The sequence below is a fragment of the Musca autumnalis genome, unplaced genomic scaffold, assembly GCF_047663935.1.
Source record: "Musca autumnalis isolate F117 unplaced genomic scaffold, ASM4766393v1 scaffold_3, whole genome shotgun sequence".
NCBI classification, from domain to species: domain Eukaryota; kingdom Metazoa; phylum Arthropoda; class Insecta; order Diptera; family Muscidae; genus Musca; species Musca autumnalis.
In genome coordinates, this window is record NW_027411866.1 from 261,180,593 (window position 1) to 261,208,071 (window position 27,479).

At 36.8% G+C, this 27,479-nt stretch overlaps 1 protein-coding gene across 2 annotated transcripts in view; it reads right to left on the reverse strand.

Annotated features, from left to right (window-relative positions):
* The window catches only part of LOC141397444 (uncharacterized), a 46,037-nt gene extending 21,960 nt beyond the window's left edge, over positions 1–24,077 (reverse strand). For both annotated transcript variants that reach the window (XM_073973599.1, XM_073973598.1), the window contains exon 1: positions 23,822–24,077. In XM_073973599.1, the coding sequence (XP_073829700.1) occupies positions 23,822–23,824 (3 nt within the window). In that variant the 5' untranslated portion in view covers positions 23,825–24,077. The remainder of the gene's footprint in view (positions 1–23,821) is intronic.
* Positions 24,078–27,479: the final 3,402 nt, after the last annotated feature.

A 27,479-nucleotide genomic window follows, 5' to 3' on the forward strand; every position in this document is an offset into this window, starting at 1 on the left:
GAAATTAATTTGCGAGACAATTGTGGTTGTGTCTCCAACCTTACGTACTTAGTTGCGACCCAAATATTTAACAACACCCACGTTTTTAAATATGTTACATCTACAAAACTACTGAACCGATTTTACTGAAATACGGATGTACAGGGATGGCCCCCGGTGAAAATAGGCTGCATATTTTGTTTGCCATTTAAAAAATAGGGCTAAATTTGCAATAATAACGATAGTATAGGATTGAACATTTACGAATTACCTAGGTACTTTTTTGGGCCTAAAGGCCTTCTTTTTTAAATATGTTATATCTCGAAAATACTGAACCGATTTCCATGAAATTTGTAGCAAATGCTCAAGGTCTGCCGTGGCAATGTGCACTTTATGAATTTCATTTCTTTTAAACGTCATATGTATATGCCAAACTTATGATTATATCGGTTTCAGCATTAATTTTGGGAGACAATGGGGTTGGGTCTCCGACCTTAGGGACATATTTGGAGCCAAAATATGGTATATCTTGAAAAGTGGTGACTCTTTTCAATCCATTTTTTTTTTCAAAACTACTTAACTTAATTTCATGAAATTTTCAGAAAATGTTCAGGAATGTCCCGTGGTCTAAAAATGCTATATATTTGTGATGAATTTCGGGGGTTTATCTTTTTATAATCGCTATTTTTGCTAAGCTTATGAATGCATCGGCCTGCAAATTAATCGAGACAACGAGTGCGTCCCCGATCGACTGATCGTTGTTGGTGCTCGAAAACTAACGGACCAATTTTCATGGAATTGTGTACAATGTGCGATGGTGCATGTAGGTATGAATTTCGGAGATATCACGTCATCTCCCCGATTAATAAAAAGATATATTTACAAATATCCTTAAACGGTGAAATTCAACGGTTCATCAGCCATGAAAAACTAAAAACATATATGGTAACATGGGGCGCCTTCGCCACTGGGGCGGCTACGCCAACGCTGATTTTCTCGCAAGCTACAAGTGCTAGAAAAAATCCGTTAAAGGCAAAATTGTGAGTTTAATGAAGATCTATCATCTCCCAAATGTTGGCAGCTGTGTCATAGGTATGATAGCGTATGCACGCGGTTTTGTGTTTTCAGGGTATTGGGAAAAATAATTATGGTAGGTATGTTTTGTGATATCTTCTTTATCTTTTGTGATATCAAAACCCTATTTTATACCGTTAGAAGGTAACTACTGAGGAATATAAATCCCAATAATTCGCATGAAAAAAACAATTACAAATGTCATAATATTCATATTATAAAATATGTAAGGGGTGGGGCGCTTACGCCATGATAGGGGTGTGGTGGGTTGACTTTAGAAATTTGCCATTATATACCACACTATAATGTGAAGTTAAAATCAAATATAATCCTAAACGTATCTTGTTTTAGTAATATTATGAAATTCAAGGTACCTAGTTCGATTAAGTACTAGAAGCTGGTTCTTTTTGGGAATTTTAGAATCATTTTGATTATTCAGAAGAAAAAATCTTCCTTTTTCGTATAATGTTGATATTTGAGTGAGATGTATGGTAAAATAGAGTTTTAGAGTCCGTTAGAGACTCTAAAAGACATTTTGTAAATTCTCAAAACATTTTATCCATTTATGTATCAAAAATTTTAGCCAAGATATGCTACTATTTGTACAAAAAAATAAAATTTGATTTTCAGAACATTTTGAAGAAAAACGTGGCAAAGGCGCCCCATGTCTCCATAAGATGGAGAATTCGACTTTACCATTTTTTGATTTTTATAATTAGATTTATTTGGATAAAGATAGGGGACATAGCTGTCAATAAATCCTAAAAATTGGCGAAAAGAGTCGACAATGTCCGTAAGAGAAAGGAAAGGTTTCAGAAAAAATCTGTTCATAAATTTTAAAGCCTCAATGAATAACTCGGTTTGACAATGGAACCGAAGAAATGAGGCAGAAAATACCTATTTTTGAATTGTAAAGTATAAACTCCATAAAAAGTTGTCATTAAAACTCAATTCGACGGGTCAGCAACAAGGGGTCTGCTAGTGCTTAATAAGCCAAATTCATAACTTCAAAGCCAGCGCAAAAACGCGTTTGTCATGAAGAAATACAACAGAGAAGCCATCCCAGAGTCGATACGTCTGAAGAGCTGCTCAACTAAGAGTGAAACCGTAATTTGGTGACTGTGTGGGTTCGAGTCCTTGGCTTTTCTTTTTCACTTGCAAAACATTTTCGATCATCAAGCTTAACTCTAAGCGAGAAAATTAATAAAAATGCTGATAACTTAGGTAATTAACAACATTGTCGATAATTTAGCAGTCAAAATAAAGGTGTCGCTAAGTTATATAAAGTAATCAGTTTAAAAACAAAGCCACATCTGGTCAAACAAAGTTAAACTTATCGAAGTACTTATCAAAATACCATGTCCTAAGAATGAGCGATAATGAACACGCTAAAAGGCGTATAAATACGGGCCGAATATCGATACGCGCAGAAATAGAAGTCCAAGGCTTCCATGAAGTCGATAAGTGGATGACGAAATCTAAAGTAAGACATTCCAAATTGGAAAAGTAAAGCAACAAGTAGGGAGGAATGGAAATCTTGTCTTATTTCGGCTTATAGGACAAATGTTCTGTAGAGGGTAAGTGGGTAAAACCCTAAAAATAAAAATCTGCACTAATATTTGCACCCTTAGGGAAGACTAAATATCGAATTTCTGTCATTTCGGTTAGCAAGAACCTTAAAAAATACCAAAAAAATCTGGATATATGGGTCTATATCAAAACGTGGGGCAAATACTTTTCATATTTTGCTAACAAAAACATTATTTGCAGGTAGCGAGCGTTGAACTCACGTGATTACCTTATATTCTATAGTCAGACACACACGTTCTTTTCCCAATTACTTTGTAATGATATATTTTTAGCGATTGGTATTGTAGAAAGTAGCTTGGTTACATTATTTTGTAATGGGTTAATCAGATAGTGTGGTTTCCAATACCGTGGAACAGAGCGTGTGTGTCCAGCGCTCAACGTCGAAATACAAACATTTGTTGACGTACCTTTAATGATCGTGAGCGTCGTGCAATGTGTAGTGTGTTCGTATGTTCAATTCCGGCAGAGTGCAAAATAAAAATGTGGAATGTGTTAAAATTAAACATAACTTTTGAATTGAACATACATTTTTATCAACAAACTCATGGAAAAAATGTTTGACATTATTATTTGCATCAACAAAATGGATAAAACTCATTTGCGATTTGATTATTTCAATGAAAGTACCACAGTGGTACTATTTTTTCCCCAACTGGGTTTTAATTTATAATCGGAATTTTTGATTTTTCACAAAATATACATTTCAATTTTGTAATTTTTAAGGTTTTCAGATCCATGAGTCAATTAAACTCAGGGCGCTTGTTGTTAATGGGCCTAATGAATTGCTTTCACAAAGATGCAACAGCTCCAACCGCCGTAGAAGAAATTATACAGCTCATACTCGTATATTCGTTATCATAGCTCATTGCATGTGTCTGTGTATTGGACACATAAATATTTCAATGATTAGTTGCGGGAATTCACAGACGCAAAAAATGGATGCCACCGCCACCAGCGCCAATGACTTGAACTCGTCCAATGCCATTGTATGAAGAGTGTTGTGTTCCACAGCTCTGATTATGAATCAAGTGGGGCTTTGGGTAATGGGTGAAAGAAGCGCGTGTTTAGTGCATATTCATTGACAGGCTTGCTCTCTTGATAGGTTTTGTTTGTAAACACACTCACACATACACAAGCCTACCAACGATAGGTAAAATACTTGTTCGGTATGAAAAGTGAAATTGTGATTTTGCAAAAAGGAAAATCTAATTAAAACAAAAAAAAAGTAAAGAGACTCTTGAATTAAAATTCGTCAGACAATTCTATAAGATATGCACATGCATATTTATGTACATACATACATGTACCAAGGGTGGAGAATAAAATATCGCTTAGAATACAGAAGCAACATATTAAGTGATTTCATATGCAATATAAGTACAAGTCCATCCTATCACAGAATTAAAACTAGAGCAAAATGTTGTGTAATGTAAATTAAAAGCGAGATTATATCTGAAGGATTGTCACGTTTTTCCATTAGACGCCCCAGCCTCACATATATTATTACTCAAAGTGTGCTATTTATTTCCTAACAATCGTGTTTAAGATTAAACATACCCCAAAATGTTACATTAGTATAATAAAAACCGTTGCCTGAAACTTGTCACTTGGAGGTAGTTTGATATAATCATTGTAAAAAACTATGCTAGTACAAACCTATAACAAAAAAACTATTTTCATACTATACCTACATTTAATGTATGTATGATGAAAAACATTCGTGTTGCTGTTGCTACTTTCTTACCATAATATTGACAATGAAACAATTGCTGCACGAATAACAAAATATAAATATAAAGACATCGAAAAATCTTCCCACACTCGATATGCAACAAAATGAAATGAGATTTTGGGATTTTAAGAAGTCAGTGGAATAATCAACCACCACCTCATCACATCACACCTACAACATCAGTTTGATGATAGACAATGCCTCTGTGCCAAAGCTCTAGAAATACAAATTCCTAACGCCTTGCTAACCCAATCTCATGACGTAGTACGTTCGTTGTCAGCTTCAAATGCAGATCTTTTAGTTTCTTCATTACTTCGTCCACCTTGTCGTTAGTGGAGACGGCGACACTGACAGTGACAGTTCGCGACTGCGACAAATGCTAACAAGAAACGGCCCCAGTAACCAACGACAACAGCTGCTGTTGCAATTACATTGTAATTGTTGTGTGAATGACACCGTTGGGTGTCATCGCATGATTTGGAGGTATCTTCTGTCCGTCTCTATACCTTTTTTTCTCTTTCTTATTGTTGGAAATATGTTACTGTAATGGGCAACCTTGGTCACAAAAACAATGTTTATGGACATTTCAGCCTACATTAAATTCTAAAAAAAACAAATCTTGGAACACCGTTCCGTTTTCACAGAATGATGCCCGAGAGTGCCCTGATCATTTCATTTTCAGCCCATATACTTTTGAAAGTACATGGGTAAAAATGTGTATATTTTCCATACCGTTTCCCATATAAATTACAGTCTTTTTACACAAATTGCCCTTTTTTTGAACACTCAAGGATCATTATACCCTCAGCATTTATGCTAACGAGGGTATATACACTTTCATATGGGCAAAATGTGCCTCATCGAAATAATGGTTTTAGACCCCAAGTATGTTTGTACGATATCCGTTTCAGACAATTTTTAGTCGATCTAGCAATGTCCGTCCGTCTGTCTGTCTGTCTGGCTGTTGCGCACGATAACTCTCGAATCGATTCGGTTCAAATTTTGGGTATCGAAATATTTTGTCCGGATTCGATTTAAGTTCGAAGATGGGCCATATAGGTCCACTCCTTCAGGTACCTCCCCCACACATGTTAAAAAATTGTCGCAAAACTTGTGCGCACGATAACTCTTGTAGGGAATAACCGATTTGGTCCATACTTTGCACATAGTGTAATTTCTGCCAAACTTAGATGAGGTTCCAATATGGACTCAATCGGCCCACTCCTTCGGATACCTCCCACACAAAATTTCGGAAAAGTTCAGTTTAGGACCTGGTCTCGAATCGCTTTGATTTTTGTTTACGCAAGTTGTATTCGCTGTCCTCTATACGACGCTGTACGTTTTATTAGGGGCAAGTCCATACTTCCTGAGACAATAGCCTGAAAGTTGCAAAAAACCCCTATGACACCGTGTGAGGTGGTTGGAGCGCAATATAACTCTAAAATGGATCTGCCGATTCGGTCCACAATTTGGCGTTAGTAATATTTTGTCCAAACATAGTTTAAGTTTGAAGATAAGCCATATCGGTCCTCTTCTTCAGGTACCTCCCCCACAAAAGTTCAAAAATGTTCGGAAAATCTGTTCATACGGTAACTCTTGGAGGGAGTGGCCGAATTGGTCCATACTTTACACATCCTAATATATCTACCAGATATAGATCAGGTTCAAATATAGATTATATTTGTTCACTCCATCCGGTACCTCCCACAGTTCACTTTAAGACCTGTAAGTAAGTTCACTTTAAGACCTGCTCTCGAATCACTTTGATTTTTGCTGAAGCAACTTGCATTCGCTGCCTCAATTACGATGGTAAACGTTTTTTTCAGGGGCAAGTCCATACTTCTTGAGCAAACATCCCGAAGGGTTAAAAACCTCCTATGGTACCATATGTAGTGGCTGGAGATCCACTTCCATAATGGTCAATGTAGATCCATTCCTTTTAATGTCTCCTCCGCAAAACTTTTGATCTCTAATCCTAATGAACATTTTTGTATGTTCAAACCCCTAAATACATACGTTTTTTGGGTAAAAATTGTTTCAATATATACAGGCTGAGGGTATATATCTGTCGGCAAAACCGACTGATACTTTTTTACTTGTTTTTGTTTTTAATTCTGGAAAAAGGTTAAATTTTTCGAAAAAAAAAATATTGGAACATTTTTTTAACAAAATGTTTCAAATTTTTTTCCTTATTGTTTGTATATTTATTGTTTGTTTATTGGTTTTTGACCTTTTTAAATAGTTAGAACATGAGCAAAAATCAAAACCACTCATATTTTGATGCAACACCTTGAATTCCTTTGCAACTACTACATAGACTGAATTCAAATGAAAAAATACGAAAAAAATCTCCATCCGTTCAAAATTTACAGAGTTTTGACCAGGAAAAAACGATTCTGATCCATTGTGCAACGTAGTTAGCCGTAGACTAAAACGTCTCATCTCTAGATTCACACCGTTGGATGCAAGTTTGGCTACAATTCGGATAAAAACAAACATTTTCCGCATTAGTCTTATCTGTGTCATAAACCTAACTGAAGGCAAGGACTCGCAAAACAATGATAGACTATGAAGGACATAATTATAATTATTATAATTATTCCATAGTAAAAATGGAAATGAGAAAATATTTTGCGGTAAATCTGTTGCGGAATGAAAGCACAATACAACAGGTTGTTCAGTCCACTTCGAAAATATATGTTAGAAATATGTTTGATTCAAACAAGTACTTGCTTGGGACTGGTTGCAAACAAATTATTGTTTGCAACATTTTGTAACATATCTCAATTTTATTTGTTTGGGTACCAACATATTTGTTATGGTAGAACATATTTTTTTATGGGTGGAGAGAGGATTTTTGTCAAAGAGCGTAATAACTGCGCTATCGCATTAATTATAATAAAGAACAATAATTTCGTGTATGTACCTAAGCGTCTGTTGTTGCTTTTGTATTCGGTATTTCTATGCATTTCAATAAAAGAAAAAACACCACCATTTATAAATGTATATGTATGTGTCTGTTTTTTGTGGCTTTTGGGTTTGTATTTATATTACATCCAAACAATTATTTGTTTGCACCCAAACATATATTTGTTTGGATGCAAACTGTAACTGTCTGGTTGTAGGGGACTTCAATGCTCATCGTGAGCTTTGGCATTCCGTCCTAGTAACAGGCCATAGGCGTACAGCGCTGGCCTAACATATTGGTAGTCCACGTTTTGCACGGTTAATGAAGATTCTCCTATGAGGATATAAGAAGATTGTCATTTGCTATTTCTATTATCCATAAACAGACCACCCGACCCGAACCATGGGAAAGCTGATTAGCTACATATCTGCTGTTCGAATACCCAAAATCAGACCAAAATTCACAGCAGAGACGACGGGACAAATGATTGGGATGAGCCTCATCGTTCGAACCTTGAAGACCCAAGAGTTAGATAACTTACTCTTGAAGTCAAAAGGTTAGTAGGTGAACATAAGCGTGGCTAGACCACCTGAAGCAATCCGAATTGAAGAAAGAAGGACGATAGGACGGCTGTTATTTTCAACGGCGTGACAGCAACTGACCCAAAGAGGTGTGCGTGTTATTTTAGCCGACAGTTTATAGAGCACCCCGATATGATAGGGCGAACAGGAGTGTGCTACGCCGTATAAGAAGTAGGAATATGGTCCTCAAGTCGCTGGCCGGCAGCTCTTGGGGTGATATCAAAGAAACCTCTTACAAAGCAATAGGCCGGTCTATGGTAAGCTCTGCGGGGCCAGCGTGGTATGCAAATGTTTGCGCTTCGCAGTGGTAGCTAAGGACTGTGCCTCCTCATGACACCAGTGGACCATCAAGAGGTGATGTATTTTTTACCGGTGCATCCATGACCACATGATTTAATGGACTGACTTTCCCCACTCAGGCACGTCAGAAGAGATATTCATGATGTAGAGAGGGAGGTCCAAAAGTATAAACGAGAACCTCTAGATCAACAGGCCTATCAGACAGGTTTGGATAGCATTCACACTGATGCGGTAGCGCAGGCAGTACAGAGATACAGTGCGAATGTCGTACTTGGGGACCACCCCCATCCAATGCAACAGAAGAACGGCAGCTGCCAAGGCAAACACGAGTGGTTTATCCCATTTAAGATCCGCACGATGCAGCCGCCTCAATTCGTATTAGGCCCGAATTGATGCCACGATACCCAAAACATGCCCAGCATGTGAATTGGGACCACAGGACATGCTGCATTTGTTTAGCTGCCCAGCTAACCCCACTCACCTATCTCCTGATTCTTTATGGATGCAAAGAGTTCAGGTTACAGCATTTTTGAGTCGGGATACATAGGAACCGGAACCCGATAACTGAAATAATACACGAATGAACATATTTGCGTTGCTACAACAACAAGGGAATTGTAGTCAGCTGCATCAATTGTCACAATCGACAAGTATTTTATACGCACTTCACGGATTTAAAACACAAAGTCAAAAATTACTTTGTTTCATTTACATTTATTGGTAATGGCTCCGATTTCCGAAAGGTTACTGCTTAGTTTTTTTCTTTACATGCCACATACCTACAGTGGCGGCCATATAATTAAGAACGACATCGTGTTAAAAAGTATTTGACTTGCTACGTTCCAAATATTTGAATATTTTTATGGAACAAAATTTGTAAATAAAGTACGCGGCAAGCACTTTTAAATAAAGCCAAAACATGTTTTAATTCTCCCTCGTTTATACGAAAGATACTACGATTTAGTAAAATAGTCATAAATCGACCTGGCCACATAATTAAGAACGATATAAGTAAAGGTTACTTTAAGGTAATTTTCATACAGAATATGTAAATATATCGTTAAGTATTTTAGAAATCGGTTACTTTGATTCATTTTTAGTATCAAATGTCCTTCAATGGTACATATTATTGAGTCTAAGTTTAATAATTAGGGCATACCTAAGGTTTTCCAAAATTTGTCCATTATTTGACGAATTTATTTTATTTTTGGGATCAAAAGCCACAGTTTTGGCTTCCTCTCATTCCTTTCGACGACGCTCTGAACGATACCTTGTGATTGTCGTTCTATAATCGGCGCTTAATTACCCTTAAATTGGCTTTTATCCCACTTGTTTGAGTCCTTTACGAGGGAATTGTCTGGGAAATAGTTTCATAAGAGTTATTTCCACCTTATAAAGCGGTAGGATTTTTGTCTGCAGGTAGTAGACAGGAAATAAAACAATAATATAACGTCTACACAAAAATTGGAAGAATTCCACACCGAATATAACATTTATTAACATAATGTTTTGAAAGTTCGAATTCCACAATAGTTGTGTGTATGAACATCAGACATTAGTGTATACAAACATTGTATTTTCATCCATAAAAATTATTGATTTGACTAGTTTTGATATTAATATGAGCTTCATTGATTAAAAAGTCTTACATAACTATGCCTACCATACCCACAAAGACATTGCGCAATGAAGGCTTTCAAAATATTAAACCTTTCTTTTTTGTTTGGTGTACCGTTAGGCCAATTTTTTGTACAAAACGAAATTATTTTTTTTTATTTCCTTTCTACTACCTGCAAACAACAATCCTACCGATTTATAAGGTGGAAATGGCTCATACGAAACTATTTCCCAGACAATTCCCTCGAAAAGGACTCAAAGAAGTGGGGTAAAAACCAATTTGAGGGTAAATAAGCGCCGACTATGGAACGACAATCACAGGGTATCGTTTAGAGCGTCATCGAGGGAATAAGAGGAAGCCAAAACTGTGGCTTTAGATCCCAAAAATAAAATAAATTCGCCAAACTATGAGCAAATTTTGGAAAACCTTAGGTATGCCCTAATTATCAATCTTAGACGCAATAATATGTACCATTGAAGGACATTTGATACTAAAAATGAATCAAAATAACCGATTTCTAAAATACATAACGATATATCCACATATTGTGTATGAAAATTACCTTAAAGTAAATTTTACTTATATCGTTCTTAATTATGTGGCCAGGTCGATTTATGACTATTTTAATAAATCGTGGTATCTTTCGTATAAACGAGGGAGAATTAAAACATGCTTTGGCTTTATTTGAAAGTGCTTACCCTGTACTTTATTTACCAATCTTGTTCCATTTAAATATTCAAATATTTGGAACGTAGCAAGTCAAATACTTTTTAATATGATGTCGTTCTTAATTATATGACCGCCACTGTATGTCACATTATAACTACACGTCTAACAAAATGTTGTACTTCTCTGCCTACAATTGCAAATCTTCTTTAAAAAAGAGAGAGAAAGAGACAGCAACTCACCTTGTTGGAAACGAGGTAAAAATGTCAAAACATTCGCGGCAACACAAAAGTGAAAATTCGTCCACATAATTATACACTTTTCACAGCAAATACGACGACCTACGTGAACTCGCCGAGGTAAAGAAATTTACGAGAACGACCTCCTCATCTGCATCATCTTTCTTTGTATGCTGTTTGTCTTTATGCTCACTCGTTGCTCTTGGTAAACAAGTCAAGAAATCTCACGTCTGAGGTGTGCATAAAAAACCAAAACAAAACAAAAGCCGAAAAAAACTATCGTCTGGTCTTTCGCTTCTTTTTTTGCTTTCGGTTAGCTACGCATAAAATGCCATCTTAATTCATATAAACAATTGTTTTGAGCTTAGTGTGGTTGGACCTTTCCAATTCTAACACCGCTGAGCGGTGGTTTTGTGGCATTGGATTTTTTATTTCACTAGCGCCTTGGCGCATGCTTGTGACTCAACTTTAAGACAGGCTTCTTGAGTGTGACGTTGTTGTGGTCGACGTCACTGCCATTGGGAAATTATTACATTCATAATGTGGTATTTTGAACCAGGGTGTTCAGGAGGATACTTTGAACTGTTCGGATAGTATGTGAATAATTTATTAAATATGTACAAAAGTAAAAGTTTTACCATTGCCAAGAGTTAGGTCGTCAGTCTTTTGTTTCATGATTAGCATTAAGGAGACATGAATACGTTTTAGCTCCGCAAAGCTCTTGGCAACAACCATCGAGGCTTTATATTGTATTATTTGTATGATTGAATGTCATCTCTAATTGCTTGACAACAAACCATTTATTCCATTTCCCACATTATTGGCTTCCTTCCGATTTTACCTCCAACTGCACTTCATTATTCGTCTCCGTTATCCCCAGCGACAAAGTACCGTGCTAAGCGCAGTGAAATGTAAGACACTTTTAGTATCGTTGGTAGTGAATGTTATTTGTTGTTGACAATTTATTTGATGTAATAAACACGCGTAAGCGAGTACATCAGATAATCAGGGGAATGTTACCTCATGGGGATAATGAAATTGGCCACATATATTAATTGTCATAAGTGGCGCACGACAACTCTCAAAAAAGTTTGTCCAAATTTAGTTTAACTCTAGTTTAGTTTAACTAAAGTTTTTCGTGGACAAGTCCATGCTTCCTGACATTTTGGTCCAAAAGCTCAGAGTGTTAGTCACCGACTAACTGAAATTTCTGGTGAGGGCGATATCTATCTAACATGTCGATCCATTTTCAGTTTGAATCCAAATTGGTATATTTTTTTCGCAAGTATACACGTCCAAAACGGGCCACAAAATCTGAAAACCCTCTAATTATTGGGAAAAAGGATTTCGGTTGCGTAGCCGGTATTCGTTTCCATATTGCCAATAGATGAAAGCTTCAATTCACACAGGTTGATGGTGTATGTCTCTCTCTCACTCTTATAGTGCATTTACATTTACGTAATCGAGTGGATTTAAATTCTTTTGCAATTCATCTGACGTTTAAGGAACGGAATTGACAGTTGAAATCGAGTGGATTTCGTAAATGTAAACTTAGCATTAGAGTAAACCATTTCCCTATTTCGAACATTTTGACTCCCACTCTTTTTTCAACAAGACCGCCCAAGTTGAGGTCTGTCAACGGAAATGGCGTTAGATCAGCCACACTCTATAAGGACCAGCTAAAAACATAGCTCCCACTCTTTTTTTCAACAAGGAGTACTAGCGAGCGCTGCTCATATAGCATAAGAGTGGAAAGTAAACGAGTATTTGTCACCCTCCTCTTCACAAGGAATTCACCGAAAGTTGAAATCAAAGAAGGCATAGCCGAATGAATGTATAGACGACGGAATGCTCGTACCGAGTATGTTTGAATTGAGTGTGGTAAAAAAGAAACTCAATATAAAATGCCAAAAAAATACAAGTTAATATACACACACAATAGAGGAGACTGCCGCAGCTCGCCAGATATCGCCATTGTGTCACCAGGCCTGATAAATGACGTATCCTGGCAATCCGTCATTTCCCTTAGCTCAGACCACCTCCCCATCATCCGTAAACAGACCACCCGATTTCATAACCTCTGAACGCCGTTATTTCCTGAACCATGGGAAAGCTGATTGGTAAGGGTTCACAGAATTTACCAATCACCGCTTCAGAGAATGAAGCAATGCAACATTGGTGCAGGATTAAGTAAATTGTGGGCAACAGTTGAATCACTCTCGAATCCGGAAAGAAGGATGACAGAACAGCAGTTACTTTCAACGGCGTGACAGTAACTGACCCAAAGTGTGCTATGCCGTATAAGAAGAGACCTTCCAGTCGCGGAGCTATCACCACAATTTACGATGAGTGATGTTGCAGATGCCATCCGAAACGCGAAATCATCGAAAGCGTTGGGCCCACACCGAATATCGATCGTAATGCTTAAGCAACTGGATGAACCTGGAGTTGAGTATTTAACAAGTGTCCGCAACCTATCGTTAGCCACCCATATCATACCAGAAGCCTGGAAAGTTGGCAGGGTGGCCTCGTTACTAAAGCCTGGCAAGGATGCCAGCAGAGGTGAATCGTACAGGCCGATTTCGATTTCCTGTCGCCAGTAGCAAAGATCCTATAGGGACTACTCCTCCCCACGATGAGACAGCATTAGACGCCATATCCACATATATCACTAGAGGACTGAACCAGAAAAGGCCGTGCGACCTATCGAACGCTTTCGATACCGTCAACCATGCCAAGCTGTTCGAGGATATAGAGAAGACTAATATCCAGCCATGTTTGAAACGTTGGGTAATCAACTATATGTGCGGACGCCAGTCGTTTGTGGAATTCAGAAACAAGAAGTCAAAACATCGTAAGTAAAACAGGGAGTTCCCCAAGGAGGGGTGACATCTCCGGAACTGTTTAACCTCTACCTTTCTGAAATTCCACACCCTCCAGACGGTATAGAGATCGTGATATATGTATGTAGTTCTTCCATGTGAGGAATATGAAGATATCCGCCGCTAAATCCACTGCCACACTGTTCACCACATGGACGGCTGAAATGAGGCTCCCACTGAACATATTGGTCGAAGGTGCACTTATTCCGAGCACCAACTACCCCAAAATGCTGGGTGTAACGTTCGATAGCATGTTTAAGTCGTTCGCGCATGCCACAGCTATTTGCGATAAGATCAGAAGTAGGAACAAGGTGCTCAAGTCGCTGGCCGGCAGCATTTGGGGAGCTGACAAAGAAACCTTCAAACCTGCCAGAATGCAGCCCTGAGAACAGGGTGCCTCCTCAATTCGAATTATTTATTGTCGGGATCTCCACATAGGCCGAAGTATACAGCAAACAGCCTTCGCTTTGTTCAGTAGAAAATTGATGTCCTCTTCAGTTCCATCCTTTATAGTTACTAGACTACCTAGATAATTGAAATTGCCAACGCATTGCATGGAAACATCTTCAATGCCATAACCACCCGGAATAATCTTAGTTTCTGAAATATTGATTTCCAGGTCAACTGAACGAGACTCATATTTAATGGAGTATATATTTTCCTTCAGGTGGCTTGTTACGTGCCTCAATAGGCATCAGCATATTCCAAATCTTCAAGTTGTTTCAACGGTGTCCACTGGATGCCATTCAGAGCTAAAAGCATTTCAGTGGCGATGACTAGGATGATAAGTATTGATAACAGAATTCATATTTTTTACGTAAGCCACTCGGCTACGTAAGTCAGAATGGATGGTTTTCATTAAATTGAGTTATTTGTGGCGTACTAAGTCGTTCTAGAACCTTCCATAGAAATAATGTTTTAATGATATCGAAAGCTTTCATCAACTCTATGAATGCTAAATATACATGTGTGCGGAACCCATAGCATTGCTCATATACTATTCTTACAGTGTTGGTAAGCTAAAGACAGGAGCGATTCTCTATGAACCGAAACTGATTATCTCGAAGTGTTATAGCAACCGAATAAGATATTCCCCCACAAAAAAAAAAAAAATCATTACCAAATAATGGGATTTTATAGTACTTTTGGTAGTCGTAACTACTTACAAAACCGCCTACTAACCCTTTATTTTAACAAGGGCATGTAGTTATTCTATAACGACTAGAATAACTAGTTATTTTATGGCCATTAGAAGTGGAAAAATAAGCTATGTTCTATTCTTAGAAAAGTTGTGGTGCAGTTTGTGGTTTTATTTCATTCCAAGAGAATGGAAGTATATGGTTTTTGGAAAAGCTTTATAATAAATACAATGTATTTGATTCTGACGATATTTATTTCTATTATTACATAAACACCTATGCACAAATAAATATCACATTAAAAATACATCAATTACCCCAATTTATGTCAAAATGTTCAAATTCCAATCAAAACCTACCTACATACGAATGGGCACATGTACGTAGAAAACATACACATTTTCGTTTTACCCGATGTGGTATATCTTCTTCACTCAAATCACCATTATGGGAATTATGGTTTATTTAGACGTGTGAATACTTCCCTAGTTTTGGCTAATTAAAGTGACGGCAGTCATTAACGTAATCCGAACATGCATTGGTATTAAACAGTCAATGACTTTTGTCGAATAAAGAAGCAGCAAAAATGTTGGCCACAAAATGTTGACGAACAAGAAAAAAACCACACACACACACATACGCAACAACAGCAACGGCGACAAAAAACTAAATGACAATAAAATGCATGTACAGACTTCTGATAAAGTTAAACAAAGAAATTGGAAGAGGGGTTAAAGAAAAGTTATGAAAAAAGTACCTCGTTGCACTGTAACCACGTCCACTGGCGGCACCTCGCGCACCTCCCTCTGCTTTGATGGTTTCCATCATTATTGGCTATACTGCATGCGTTTGACGATTAAATCGTCTATTTGCTGCCATCACCTCACTGTGCGTAGTCGATTACTGACAGGTAATCAATCGATGTGCAATCGATTCATTAGCCCGACTTTAGCTACTGCGCTGGCTTTGTGTCCGAAACGATTTAATGTCCAACATTTAATATGCAATCTGATATGGTGTAATCGTCACATGTAATTTAAGCCAGCAACTACTGTCCACACACATCTTGGCAATATTATTATGAATTACGCTTACACCTGTGACCAATGGCCACCGTCATCATCATCAATCGCCTGAGAATGAAAAGCGTTCACAATAAAATGTAAATAATTGTGTGATATGTTGCATTACTGTTTTTATGATGACGTCTATAACGCTTGAGAGATTTTGATAAGTCTTCTACACCCTACACCCTACACCCTACGCTATTTAAATTCCCCAAATTGGTACACTTCTCCTGTGTTCACTAATCGGTGTTATTAAATTCACTCGGTCTACTCCATCATTTCCAAAGTGTTTAACAATAACTCTGTAATGCTGAAAATTTCTTCCATTCATTACATACAACAGTTCTAATCCATATATTTTTTAATTTTTAAGAAAATCAAGTCCATGTAATGGTTCTAATTATTCTTCATAATCTTCAACCACATCACTGATTGCTTCAGATTTTGTTGGGAATTTCCATCTATACACTGGGGTGTAGGGGATCACCTAGTCATCGCAGCAGACAATAATAATTTCTTACATCGCTATTTAGTTGGTTATCTATTCAAATATAAACGAATGCAAAAATAACTTAAAAGTTCCATCATATTCGTAAGACAGTTAGTTGAGGCAACAATAACTACTATACTGCGCCCCCTGCCGAGTAAATCCCCAATCGTCTGGGGGCAAGTGTTAAATAATTACATTGTTTTTGTTTCTTGGACAGCAATTAAAATTATAATATTACATAAAAGTGTTTTTCTCGTTTCTTTTTTCCTCGATTTTTGTTACCAAAAAACGAAGTGCGAAAATCTTTTGTTTACGCTTCAACGATTTATTAGATTAAAGTTGCTTCCCAGCAACAGTAAATGAATACGTTGTGCCGCCTCCGCTACTCCCAGCTACCGCTGTCACATTAAATGTCTCATTCGTATTAGGTTGCAATGTTGTTGGGCTGTTCCATTCATCCACCACTTCCTCATAATAACACCACATTATGCCGGCCGCGTTGTTTCAGTTTTTTTCTTTCTCTCTTTCCCATTTTCTTTTTTCTTTTGTGACTTTTGCAAAGCGTTTTAATTATAAATGTAATTTACTGGACCGATTTTGTTATTAAGCTGTGGGAATTTTACGAACGTGTACTAAAGAAGAAAATCTAAATTTGGTGTGAAATCTATGACGAAAAGTAGCTCTTCGAAAGCATGTAAACTAAATACTTATTTGTACGAACATATGTATGTATAATTTCTGATGATTAATTACTTCTAATCACGATATGTCCTTTCCGACTTCGTAGATCATAAAGAACAAATTCTCTCTATAAAACAAACTGGAAATGGTTCGAAGTAAAGTGGTGCTTTTACTCATATTATGGAATGAGTTCTAATACGGGTGTTCATAGCCGAAACGGATTAACCGGCTTCATCAATGACAAAAACCGATTCAAGCCACAAAAACAGTTTTTTTGATGTATATATATCTATGTACACACATATGTATGTATATGAAAATGTCTGTACGTTTGTTTGTTTGTAATTTATGGACTCGAAAACCACTGAATCGATCTTCCTGAAAATTTTAGGGTATATTGCAACATCGCCTGAAAGTAAAATAGGGTATATGGATTTTAGAAATTCCGCGTCGATGTGGAGATATAGGCTCAGTATCGGAGGTGCATCCAAAAAATGTGGATTTTGTATGCTGATTTCTAACGAACGTTTACAGATACAGTCTCCAAAATTGGAATAAGTAACGGAATTTTGTATAGAAACAAATTTGTCACACTATATTGAAATCGGTTCAGATTTGGATATAGTTCCCACATATATTTTCGGCCGATTTCGTGTCTTTTATGCACCAAACACGCTATGTATGTCCAATTTCCACGAAATTTGGAATGTGTGACGGAATTTGGCCTAGAAATAAGTATTCTACATTATATTTAAATCGGTTCAGATTTGGATATGGCTCCCATATATATTTTCGGTCGGTTTCATGTATTTTACCAGTGTGAAACATTTGTTATTTTACCCAAAAAATAAGAAAAGGAAGAAAGTATCAGTCAGCTGTGCTGACGGAGATATATCCTCAGCCACTGACAAAAAAAAAAAAAACAAAACCGAACACAATAATTATGCCGTATATAAAATACATTGATTTTGTATCACGAGTTTGCTTTAAAATCTGTATGTACGGTAATGTGGGGCTATGTTAAATCATTGACATATACCAAACATTTTTAGTAACCAAACTTCTTCATAAAGGACTCGAAATATTAAATTACGTTAAACTAAGTTCGAAAGACTAACCAAGAAATGCGAGAGGAACTCTTCACTTTATCCGAATGTTGTGTGGGAGGTACCCGAAGGAGTGGACCGATATAGTCTATATTCCAACTTGATACCTGACTGGATGAAAAAATACTATGTGCAAAGTCTGCACCAATCACAAACTCCCTGCGAGAATTATCTTGCCGTCAGGGTTTCTTGGAGCTTTTAGGCCAATAACTCAGGAAGTATGGACTTGAGCAAGAAAAAAAATTATACCGTCGTGAAAAGAACCGCAACCGATATATGTGTATGGCCCATCTTCGAACTTAAAATAAGTTTGGACAAAATTCCCAATGTTGCATACAGGCAAACATGGTAGAACAATAAAAGGTAATAGCAATACACAGCTGACTGAACTGGGTTGTAACGTTAGTGTCATATATATATTTAAGAAAAAATATATTCATCAGAAAAATCTCATATCAATTAAATGTAACCTCCTCCAAGTCCGAACGACGTGCCGCACACTAAAACACCGCTTATAGAGGCAGTACAATATTTGTTAATATGTGTGGTATTTTGTTAAATTTGAAAAACATAAAGCCCTAATAAACATGTGCTTCTTTAATTTCAAAATACAAAGTTGGAGACAGCTTCTTCTTTTTCCATGAATTTCCAGCGACCCCAAACATTTTTACCAGAATTATACTTTCTGCGAGAAATTATCCATTTAGTAGAATGATTTCAAATTGAAAATGTAACGAATTTTCATTCATGTTTTTCAAAATATGCAATCAAATGTGAAAAAATATAAAATAAATTGCATATTATAGCAACAACAAAAGAGAGAAACTTATTGTTGGAAAATATTGTTGCAAATATATTGTTTGGTTTGATTCGAAAAACTAGAAAAATATTTGGGAGTTTTCCAACTGTTTCGCTAAAATCCCATACAAAAATTAATTTGAACTGCGAAAACTTCTTCATGAAATATGGTTTACCATCGCGAAAGCTTAGTTGCTTACTGTGATACCTTATAAGGATAGGAAATTAAAAGTAATATTGAAATTACAATCATTCAAAAAATATGAAAATTAAAAAGCATATTTCGATGTTTCACGCAGCGGCCATTGAGTGCCGTCAGTTGCATCTCACAATGCCAAAAACTTTAAAGTGGGTAAAAGTCGCACAATGTGCATACGATTTTGATGCGCATCCGGTTTCATTAGCGCCCATCAAAAATACGTCAATATACACCTATTTCAAATAGATTCTTTAAGAAACGCGAATGTGCCTCCACATTCTATTTTGCGTAAAAAACCCATATTACTCTCGGATATCAGTAATTTATGAAACACGTTTTCGGAAATAGTATAATCGCGTATAAAGGATTCCATTTATGTAAAAAATTTCAAAGAAAATCGCGGTTTAGTACGCGGATTTGCCAAAATATATTTTTGCAGATTTTCCTATTTTCAAGGTATCTACATATATCCACCGTTTTAATGGATGGATACGAACGCGGAAGGCCTCGTTAGAACCGTCTTGTAAAAAACTAAATTCACGCGGGGTTCAAATGAAATTGAATGACACTTGTAAATTCCACACGCAAAATAGGGTTTTTAAGAAAATTTTTATTATTATCCTGTTGCACGTCCGGATTATTAAAAAAATTCAAAAAACCCCGAAATTCCGGCTTCAAAATGTCAGCTTTAATTTTAGGTGGATGCAGTGGATATATCGAAAAATCATACACTAGAATCATGTTGCCCATGGAGTATTCTTTGAGTCTTTCTTTGGATTCTATAAAATGTAAGGTTAAGCCATAACTCGGAAGGGAACATACAAAACGTGTTGGCGCTTCAACCCATTGGTTTATATAGGTCCACGTTTTGTTATACCCCCCATAGAACGCCCCATATATAGTACGCGTCATTTTAAGATATTTTCAACGTATTAGTCCCATTTGACCACAGAATCGGTTGTAAATTTGTATTTTGTGTTTCCAGAGGCTAAGAAATATTTCTACCATATAATGTTTATATAGGTACAGGTTTTTATATAGACCCCATAGGACGATATCTCCCGATTTTCGGTATTTTTAAGGTTTTAGCCTCATTATCGCAGCGAAATGGCTGAAATTTGGTATTTAGTTTTCGTTGGGGGTATACAACTTTCCCCCGGAAATTTGTAGGTACTTCCCGATTTTCGGTGTTTTGAGGGGTTTAGCCTCATTATAACACCGAAGTGGCTGAAATTTGGTATTTAGTCTTTTTCCGGACTACAAAAATTTCGCTCAGAAATTTGTCGGTACAGGTCAATTTTTTGAAAGAACGATACCTCCCGATTAACGGTATTTTGAATTTTGTAGCCTCATTATTTCATCGAAGTAGCTTTAGTCTTTTTCTGGGCTACAAAATTTCCCTCAGAAATTTGTCGGTATACGTGCACGTTTTGGGGGGTACCCCCATAGAAAGGAGTATCCCAATTTTCGGTATATTGAAGGTTTTAGACTCATTATAACACGGAAATGGCTGCAAGATTGTACTTAGTCTTCGTTGAGGGTATAAAACTTTCCACCTGAAATTTGTCGGTATAGGTCCATGTCTTCATATAGCCCACATAGAACGGTACCTCCCGATTTTCTTCATATAGCTCGTTCTCCACCAAAATAGCTGATATTTGGTATTAAGTTTTTGATAGAGGTATGAAACATCCCAGCCGAAATGTGCCGGTATAGGTTGAGGTCCTCAAATACCCCCACAGGAACGTACCTTCCGATTTACGGTATTTTGAAGTTGTGGCTTAAATATACCACCGATGTGACTGAAATTTAGTATTTAAACTGCCATGGGTGTATAAAATATTGCAGAAGAGAATTATCAGTATAAGCCCTTTTCTTCAAATAACCTCCATAGAAGCGTACTTCCCGATTTTCGATTTTTTAAGGTTGTGTTATCAATATCCCATCGAAATGGATGGTGGTATAAAATTTCCGGTATTGTTCCATGTTTTTATATACCCCCCATAGAAAGTTTTTTCCACAATATTCAATGGGAATAACTGAAATTTGGTATTTAGTCTTCGCTGGAGTTACGAAACTTTCCTCCAGAAATTTATACAGCGTTTTATACAGCCTCCATAGAACGGTGCTCCCGATGTTGTTAACTAACCAAATCCAGAATATCCAGGTTTAGGTCTAGTCGGTTTTGCCCGATTTTATGTATTTCGCTCAATTCGGAAAATTGTAAAAATTGGTCCATGTTTTGGAAAGAACAAAAATGTCGCCACATATTAACTGTTTTGAAGGGAGTATAACACTGTGCAACATTTTTAAAGTCATCTTGTGCAAACAATTCGAGCTGAGGATTTTTTGAAAGAACATACCCAAACGACAAGAAACCCGAGTTGGGTTTGGTTGTGTCAGATCCAGCTCGGATTTTATGGCCCCATCTAAACATGGTTATATATTGAATTTTTAAAGAAATTCGGGGCTATATCTCTGAAACCAATGCGAATCGTCTTCTGACCTCTGAAGCAAATTTGTAGATAAAGACAAGAATAAAATATTTGGAGAAATTATGAACCCGAAAATCTACATTTATTGCCTCAAATTTCAAACTATATGCAAAAATTCCACAATTTTTAAACATTTCGCATCGTATCTCCAAAACCGTTAATTTTTTCTGAATATTTTCTTTTGGAGAAATATTCCCTGGAATGTAATACACAACTCTTCAGAACATGTCATTAATGTAAAATGCCTCTATGCCGTTGTTTTCAGTAAATTTTTCAACGATGATTTAATAAAAATGTCAATAATGTAGTGAAATCCGAAATGCGAGAATTAACTGTTCGTGTGAACTGGGTTTGAAATAGGTGTTGTAGAAGTTATGATGCAAAATACGGCTGACACAACTTGAAGTAAACATTTTAGAGTTTCAGAATGTACTAAAGAATTGTAGAGAAGTTTATTTGGAAGATTTTTGCCAAATGTTACTTGGTTCAACTCCCAATAGTTTAGCCGATACTGACCAGAATTTCAGCAATTATGTAAAATTTTCTATATTTTTTCGATTTTGATGCCTTAGATGGAGTTTTTCTTATATGGTATGTACAGCATATAAGTTCTACTAGCTTAGGGCTACAATATTGCTAAAGACAGCAAGGCCAAATTCCTATTCGTTTCTGAGATAAAGGCATAATAAATGCAAAAAAGTGTGGATTTAGCCCGGTTTAGATGAGGCCATAAAATCCGAACTGGATCTGACAGGACAAAACCCTACTAGGGTTTTTGTAGTCTAAATACGTACTTTCAAAAAATTCATACTAGAAGTTGTTTGAATTTTCAGTGTTGCATAGTGTTATCAGTGTTATGATACGATGATAAAATAAGTGAGAAACAAACGGTTATGTCATTTTGGTTATGACGTGTGCCCCTCTATTTTGTTTTCAATGAAATATCTGCTTACAGTGACTTCAAAAAATTCCTTCAAAACTTCCTAAAAATAAAAACTTTAAGCTTTAAGTAAAAACTCATCAAAATATCATACAGGGATACGAGGTTGTAAACAAGTCATAACCCTAATGTCAAGCTTTTGGTATAGCTCCATATAATAGTAGCGCCCGGTTCAAGGTATTTTCACTGATTTTACCGCATTTTCCAAATGATTTTTTATAATTTTTCTTTTTAAATTAGGCATGAACAATATATATTAATGAAAAAATGAAACAATAAAGGCTCACGTTTTGGTATATCCCCCATATAACAAAAAAACGTCTGGTTTTAAGCATTTTAAAATTTTTAGGCACTTGGTATATAGAGGTATAACTTGTCAGGTGGCAGATAGGGGGCACGTGGACTCTTTTGTTGCAGTAAACCTGTTTCTGTTTTTAAAAATATCGGGTCCGCTAATTATTTTAAACATTATTATACAAATAATTTATTTTACGAATGTTTGAAAAGTCTGGCGTAAAAACATCCTTGACATCATCATCACCATCAACTACAATCATAATCAGTTTATTTTAACTGATGTATTTTACCATACACAAATCCCAACTTCTTCAGCTTGGCTTTGTAAAATACCGGTGAAAATCGTAAAAGTAATACGGAAAACTGCAAATTAGACGTTCTTAGAGAATAATTATTTTATGCACAATATCATTTAACATAAATATTTCGATTTTTGGCACCCATGGACAAACCACACTGTATTTGGCTCTATTACTGAGAAGTTTACCATAACTGAAGAATTTTATGATTCAAAGAACACTATATGACATGTTATACATATATAAAGTTTATTTATCATGTTCTTAGATTTTTTCCACAGTTTTTTTTTTTTCATTTTAGTGTTCAAAACATAATTAAAACTTTCGCACATTAGTAATAAAATGAACACAATTTGCAATATTATTTTCTTTCCAATTAATTTTTAATATTTTTTCATTAAATTTTATTGCCAAGAGTTACACTATTCGGAATTTTTCCAGATTTTATTCTTTTAAAATGGTCATTAGTTACAATTTCATCTTTTGCTCAAATTATCCAAAATACAATTTTCCCATTGTTTGGTTCTTTTGTTTAAAAATTTTCCAAAGGAAGTATTTCTTTTAATCACATTTTGAGCACTTAGTTCAGACACATAATATTTTGTCCTTGCATCACTAATTATGGGATTATCCGCGCTAGCTAGTTCAATTTTATGTCAATTAGCCATATATGGGTGTTTTTGTTGCAGGGAAATTCCATTGTAAAATATCACAAATTGCATGCACTAAAACCGTGCTTACCATTTTGTTAGGTGTTTTAAAATGTAATCCTCTGGACAAATCTTTTGTTTTCTTTAAACACTCCGAAACAATATACGAATCAACGAAATACTAAATAAAATATTTTTATTTGTGAGTTTTCTTTTATTTCAATTTTATGTTTTGCACATATTTTTGTCAATCGTTTCGAGTTGCGTTTGCTAAAATATTTCGCACGATTTTCTGCTACTTCTACCGTTGAAAATGAACCGTTCAAGCGCGCATGCGCATCTACACTGAAGCATTGGAGGGATTTGTTACAGGTATCTAGCCTAGCCAAAGTAACCACCAGCCAACCAGCCAACGAACGAACTAATACCAAAACAGTTGATATGCCGTTGGATTATTACTGCCTGCCTAACTACAGGTAAGATGTTTGTTTGGCAAAAGAGGAGAAAAACTAGAGTGAGACCAGGCAAACTTATTTCAATTGTAAATGACGAATGTAAACAAACCAAAAGTACGGCGTGCACTCAAATACCCATCCACCCACTTTACCCAATAAACTGTTATAAACTGGTATACATGTATGTTTTATTTACATTACAGTACAATGTATAGTACATATGCTGATTGTTGGCACGCATAAAACCTGTGCAGCCCAAAGAATTTACACACATATACGCGTGATATGTAGGATACAATTCAAATATCACAAATCTTTTATTAAACTTAAATTAGTTTATATTTAAGCGCAGTTTAATAAATGGATCAATATCAAAATTAGGTCTTATTCTTGACATTTTTAACCGCCATTTTAGCGAGTTCTTCATCGCTCATTCTTATGACATGGCCTAGACAACGCAATCGTTGCATCTCGATGCGTTTATCTATACTAGTGTCGTTGTATAGCAGATACAGCTCGTGGTTCATACGACGTCGATATTCTCCGTCAACGCAGTTTGGTCCGTAGATCTTTCGAAGAATTTTTTTCTCAAACACACCAAGCACTGCCTTGTCTGCTTGCGCAAGTACCCAGGCTTCGGAACCATACATCAGCACGGGTAGTACCATTGTTTTGTAAAGCGTTATTTTTGTTTGACGAGATGTGGCTTTGTTTATAAACTGCTTACTTAAGCCAATACAATTCTTCTTTTTATTTCACAACTGATGTTATTTGTTGTGTTTATGGCGGCGTCGAGGTAGACGACTACCTCAAAATTATAAGAGCCATCTTCAACAGTTGGTCCGAGCTCTATGGACGCATTGCGCGTCGACACCATCAACTTACGAGTCTTCTCGCCGTTTACCGTCAGACCCATTTTAGCAGATTCTCCTTCGACCTTCATAAAGGTATCAGTTACTCCTTTTACTGATCGACCCATGATGTCTATATCATCAACATAAGAAAGTAGGATGTGGTTATTTCCTATTTTAACTGAGGATCAAGTGTCAGTTACAAAGCAGAATGAGCTTTGCTGGGATACCAAATTCAGACATGGCTTAGAATACCTTTGAAGGTAGACGGCTGTCGAAGGCTGCTTTATAATCGACAAAAAGTGGGAGGTGTCGATCTGCATCTCTTGGGTCTTCTCCAGGATTTGCCGCAGGGTAAATATCTGATCAATGGTGAACTTGCCAGGTCTAAAGCCGCATTGGTATGGTCCAATTATTTCGTTGACCATTGGCTTTAGTCGTTCGCATAATATCCCTGACACTATCTTCTAGGCAATAGAGAGAAGACGTATGCCCCTGTAGTTGGAGCATACAGTTTTATCTCCTTTCTTGTGGACGGGACACAGGATGCTCAGATTGCAATCGTCGTCTTCCTGCCAGATGATGCTAACTAGCTGATGCATACACCTTATCAGCGAGTCGCCTCCGGTTTTAAACGGCTCGGCTGGTAGGTCATCCTGCTGCCATATTATTCTTTACCTCGTCTTTGCCGGGTGGTATACATTCAATACCATCTTCTGGGATTGGATCTGTGGTATCTTCGACGACTTCGCTACTATTGGATACCAACAGTTTGGACAAATTATCTTGCTATACCCTTAGCACACTATCTGTATCAGTTACCAAATTACTTTGCTGGTCTCTACAGGAGAATGTGCCTGTACCAAAGCCATCAGTCTGATGTTTCACTCTTTGGTAGAATTTTCGTACTACATTCTGGCTCCTGCACATCTCGAGTTCTTTTACACTCCCGCTTTTCCATCTCTCTCTTTTTCCGGCGGAAAAGACGTTTCTCCTCTCTTCTATTCTCCCGATACCACTCTCGTGCGCTACACGTTGCTACTGATTGTAAAGTAGCCCTATATGCCGCATTTTTTTCTTCGGTAGCAGCTCGACACTCCTGGTCATACCATGGATTCCTTGGTGGAGGTCTCTGGTATCCAAGTACTGATTTTGCGGCTTTTGCATGGAGTTGGCAATATTTTACCATTGTGGTGATATGTTATCGGGACGAGAAGTGCTTTGATTAAGCAATTGGGCCAGTTGAGTGGAATATGCTGTGGCTATTTGTTGTAATTGCAGCTTACCGATGTCCAACTTCCGTGTTGTGTCTGTTCGTACTTTATTTGCTACTTTGCTACTTTTCAAGTACATCTGCCAGTGCGTAAACTGCACCTTCTCTATAAAGAGTGCGAACATTCCTTGTACAGATTCGCAGATCAATGTCCTTAAAACGTTTGCGGGGTCGTCAACTTTAGAGGGATTTTTAGCTCAATTCCTTTAACGCTTGTTAAAGCAGCTACCCCAGGGGACACCACGGGGAGGTCAGTGTCCACTTGAAATGAAAGAGGGACCAAGATAAATCCTGGACTTTACCCTAAGATGAGCATTTATACCCTAAGCCTGAAAAGATGGCAGGGTGGACCCGCTACTGAAGCCAGAAAAGGCAAATCGCACAGTCCGATTTCCGATATTCTATTCGATATTCGATATTCTAGAGTCACTACTCCATCCCATGATGAGAAACTGTTTCCCAGTTGCCCGATGCACAGTACCACTACATCCACAAGTATCAGTCGATGCCTGAATCGGAACAGTCTGTGCGACCGAACAGTCATGTTGGCTCTTGACCTATCGAAGGCCTTCAATACTGTCAATTATGCAAAGCTGTTTGAAAACATAGAGTAAATTTTCATCGAAGTCGTTTATGGAATTCAGAAATAAGAAGTCAAAGACCAGTAGAGTAAATGAGAGAGTTCCGCAAGAGTTCCTCTACCTTTTCGAAATTCACACACACAATCCCGACGGCGATCTTCTCTTCTTATATTTGATAGGTTCAATATCTAGTTTCACACTGTTTACTATGGATGGCTGAAATGAGACTCCTCCTGAACATATTGGTCGATGGTGTCCTGATTTCGACCACTACACCAAGACATTGTATGTAAGACAATGTTTGATATCATCTTTAAATCGTCCCTGTAAGGCATACCCAGCTAATATTTTTTTCCAACTTAGTTTTGAATTCAGTCAGAATATCTGAACAAATTTCCGATTCTGATGCCGAATTCAAAAGAAAATTCTTGGAAAAATCGGAGAAAAATTTAGATTTTCTTAAGAAATCGGCCCGAATTCGAAAAAAATAAAAAAAAATTTGAATAATTCTCTGAAAAATTAGATTTTCTGAAGAAAATCGGTCCGAATTGGGAAAGAAATTCTGGAAAATTTTAACAAAATTTAGATT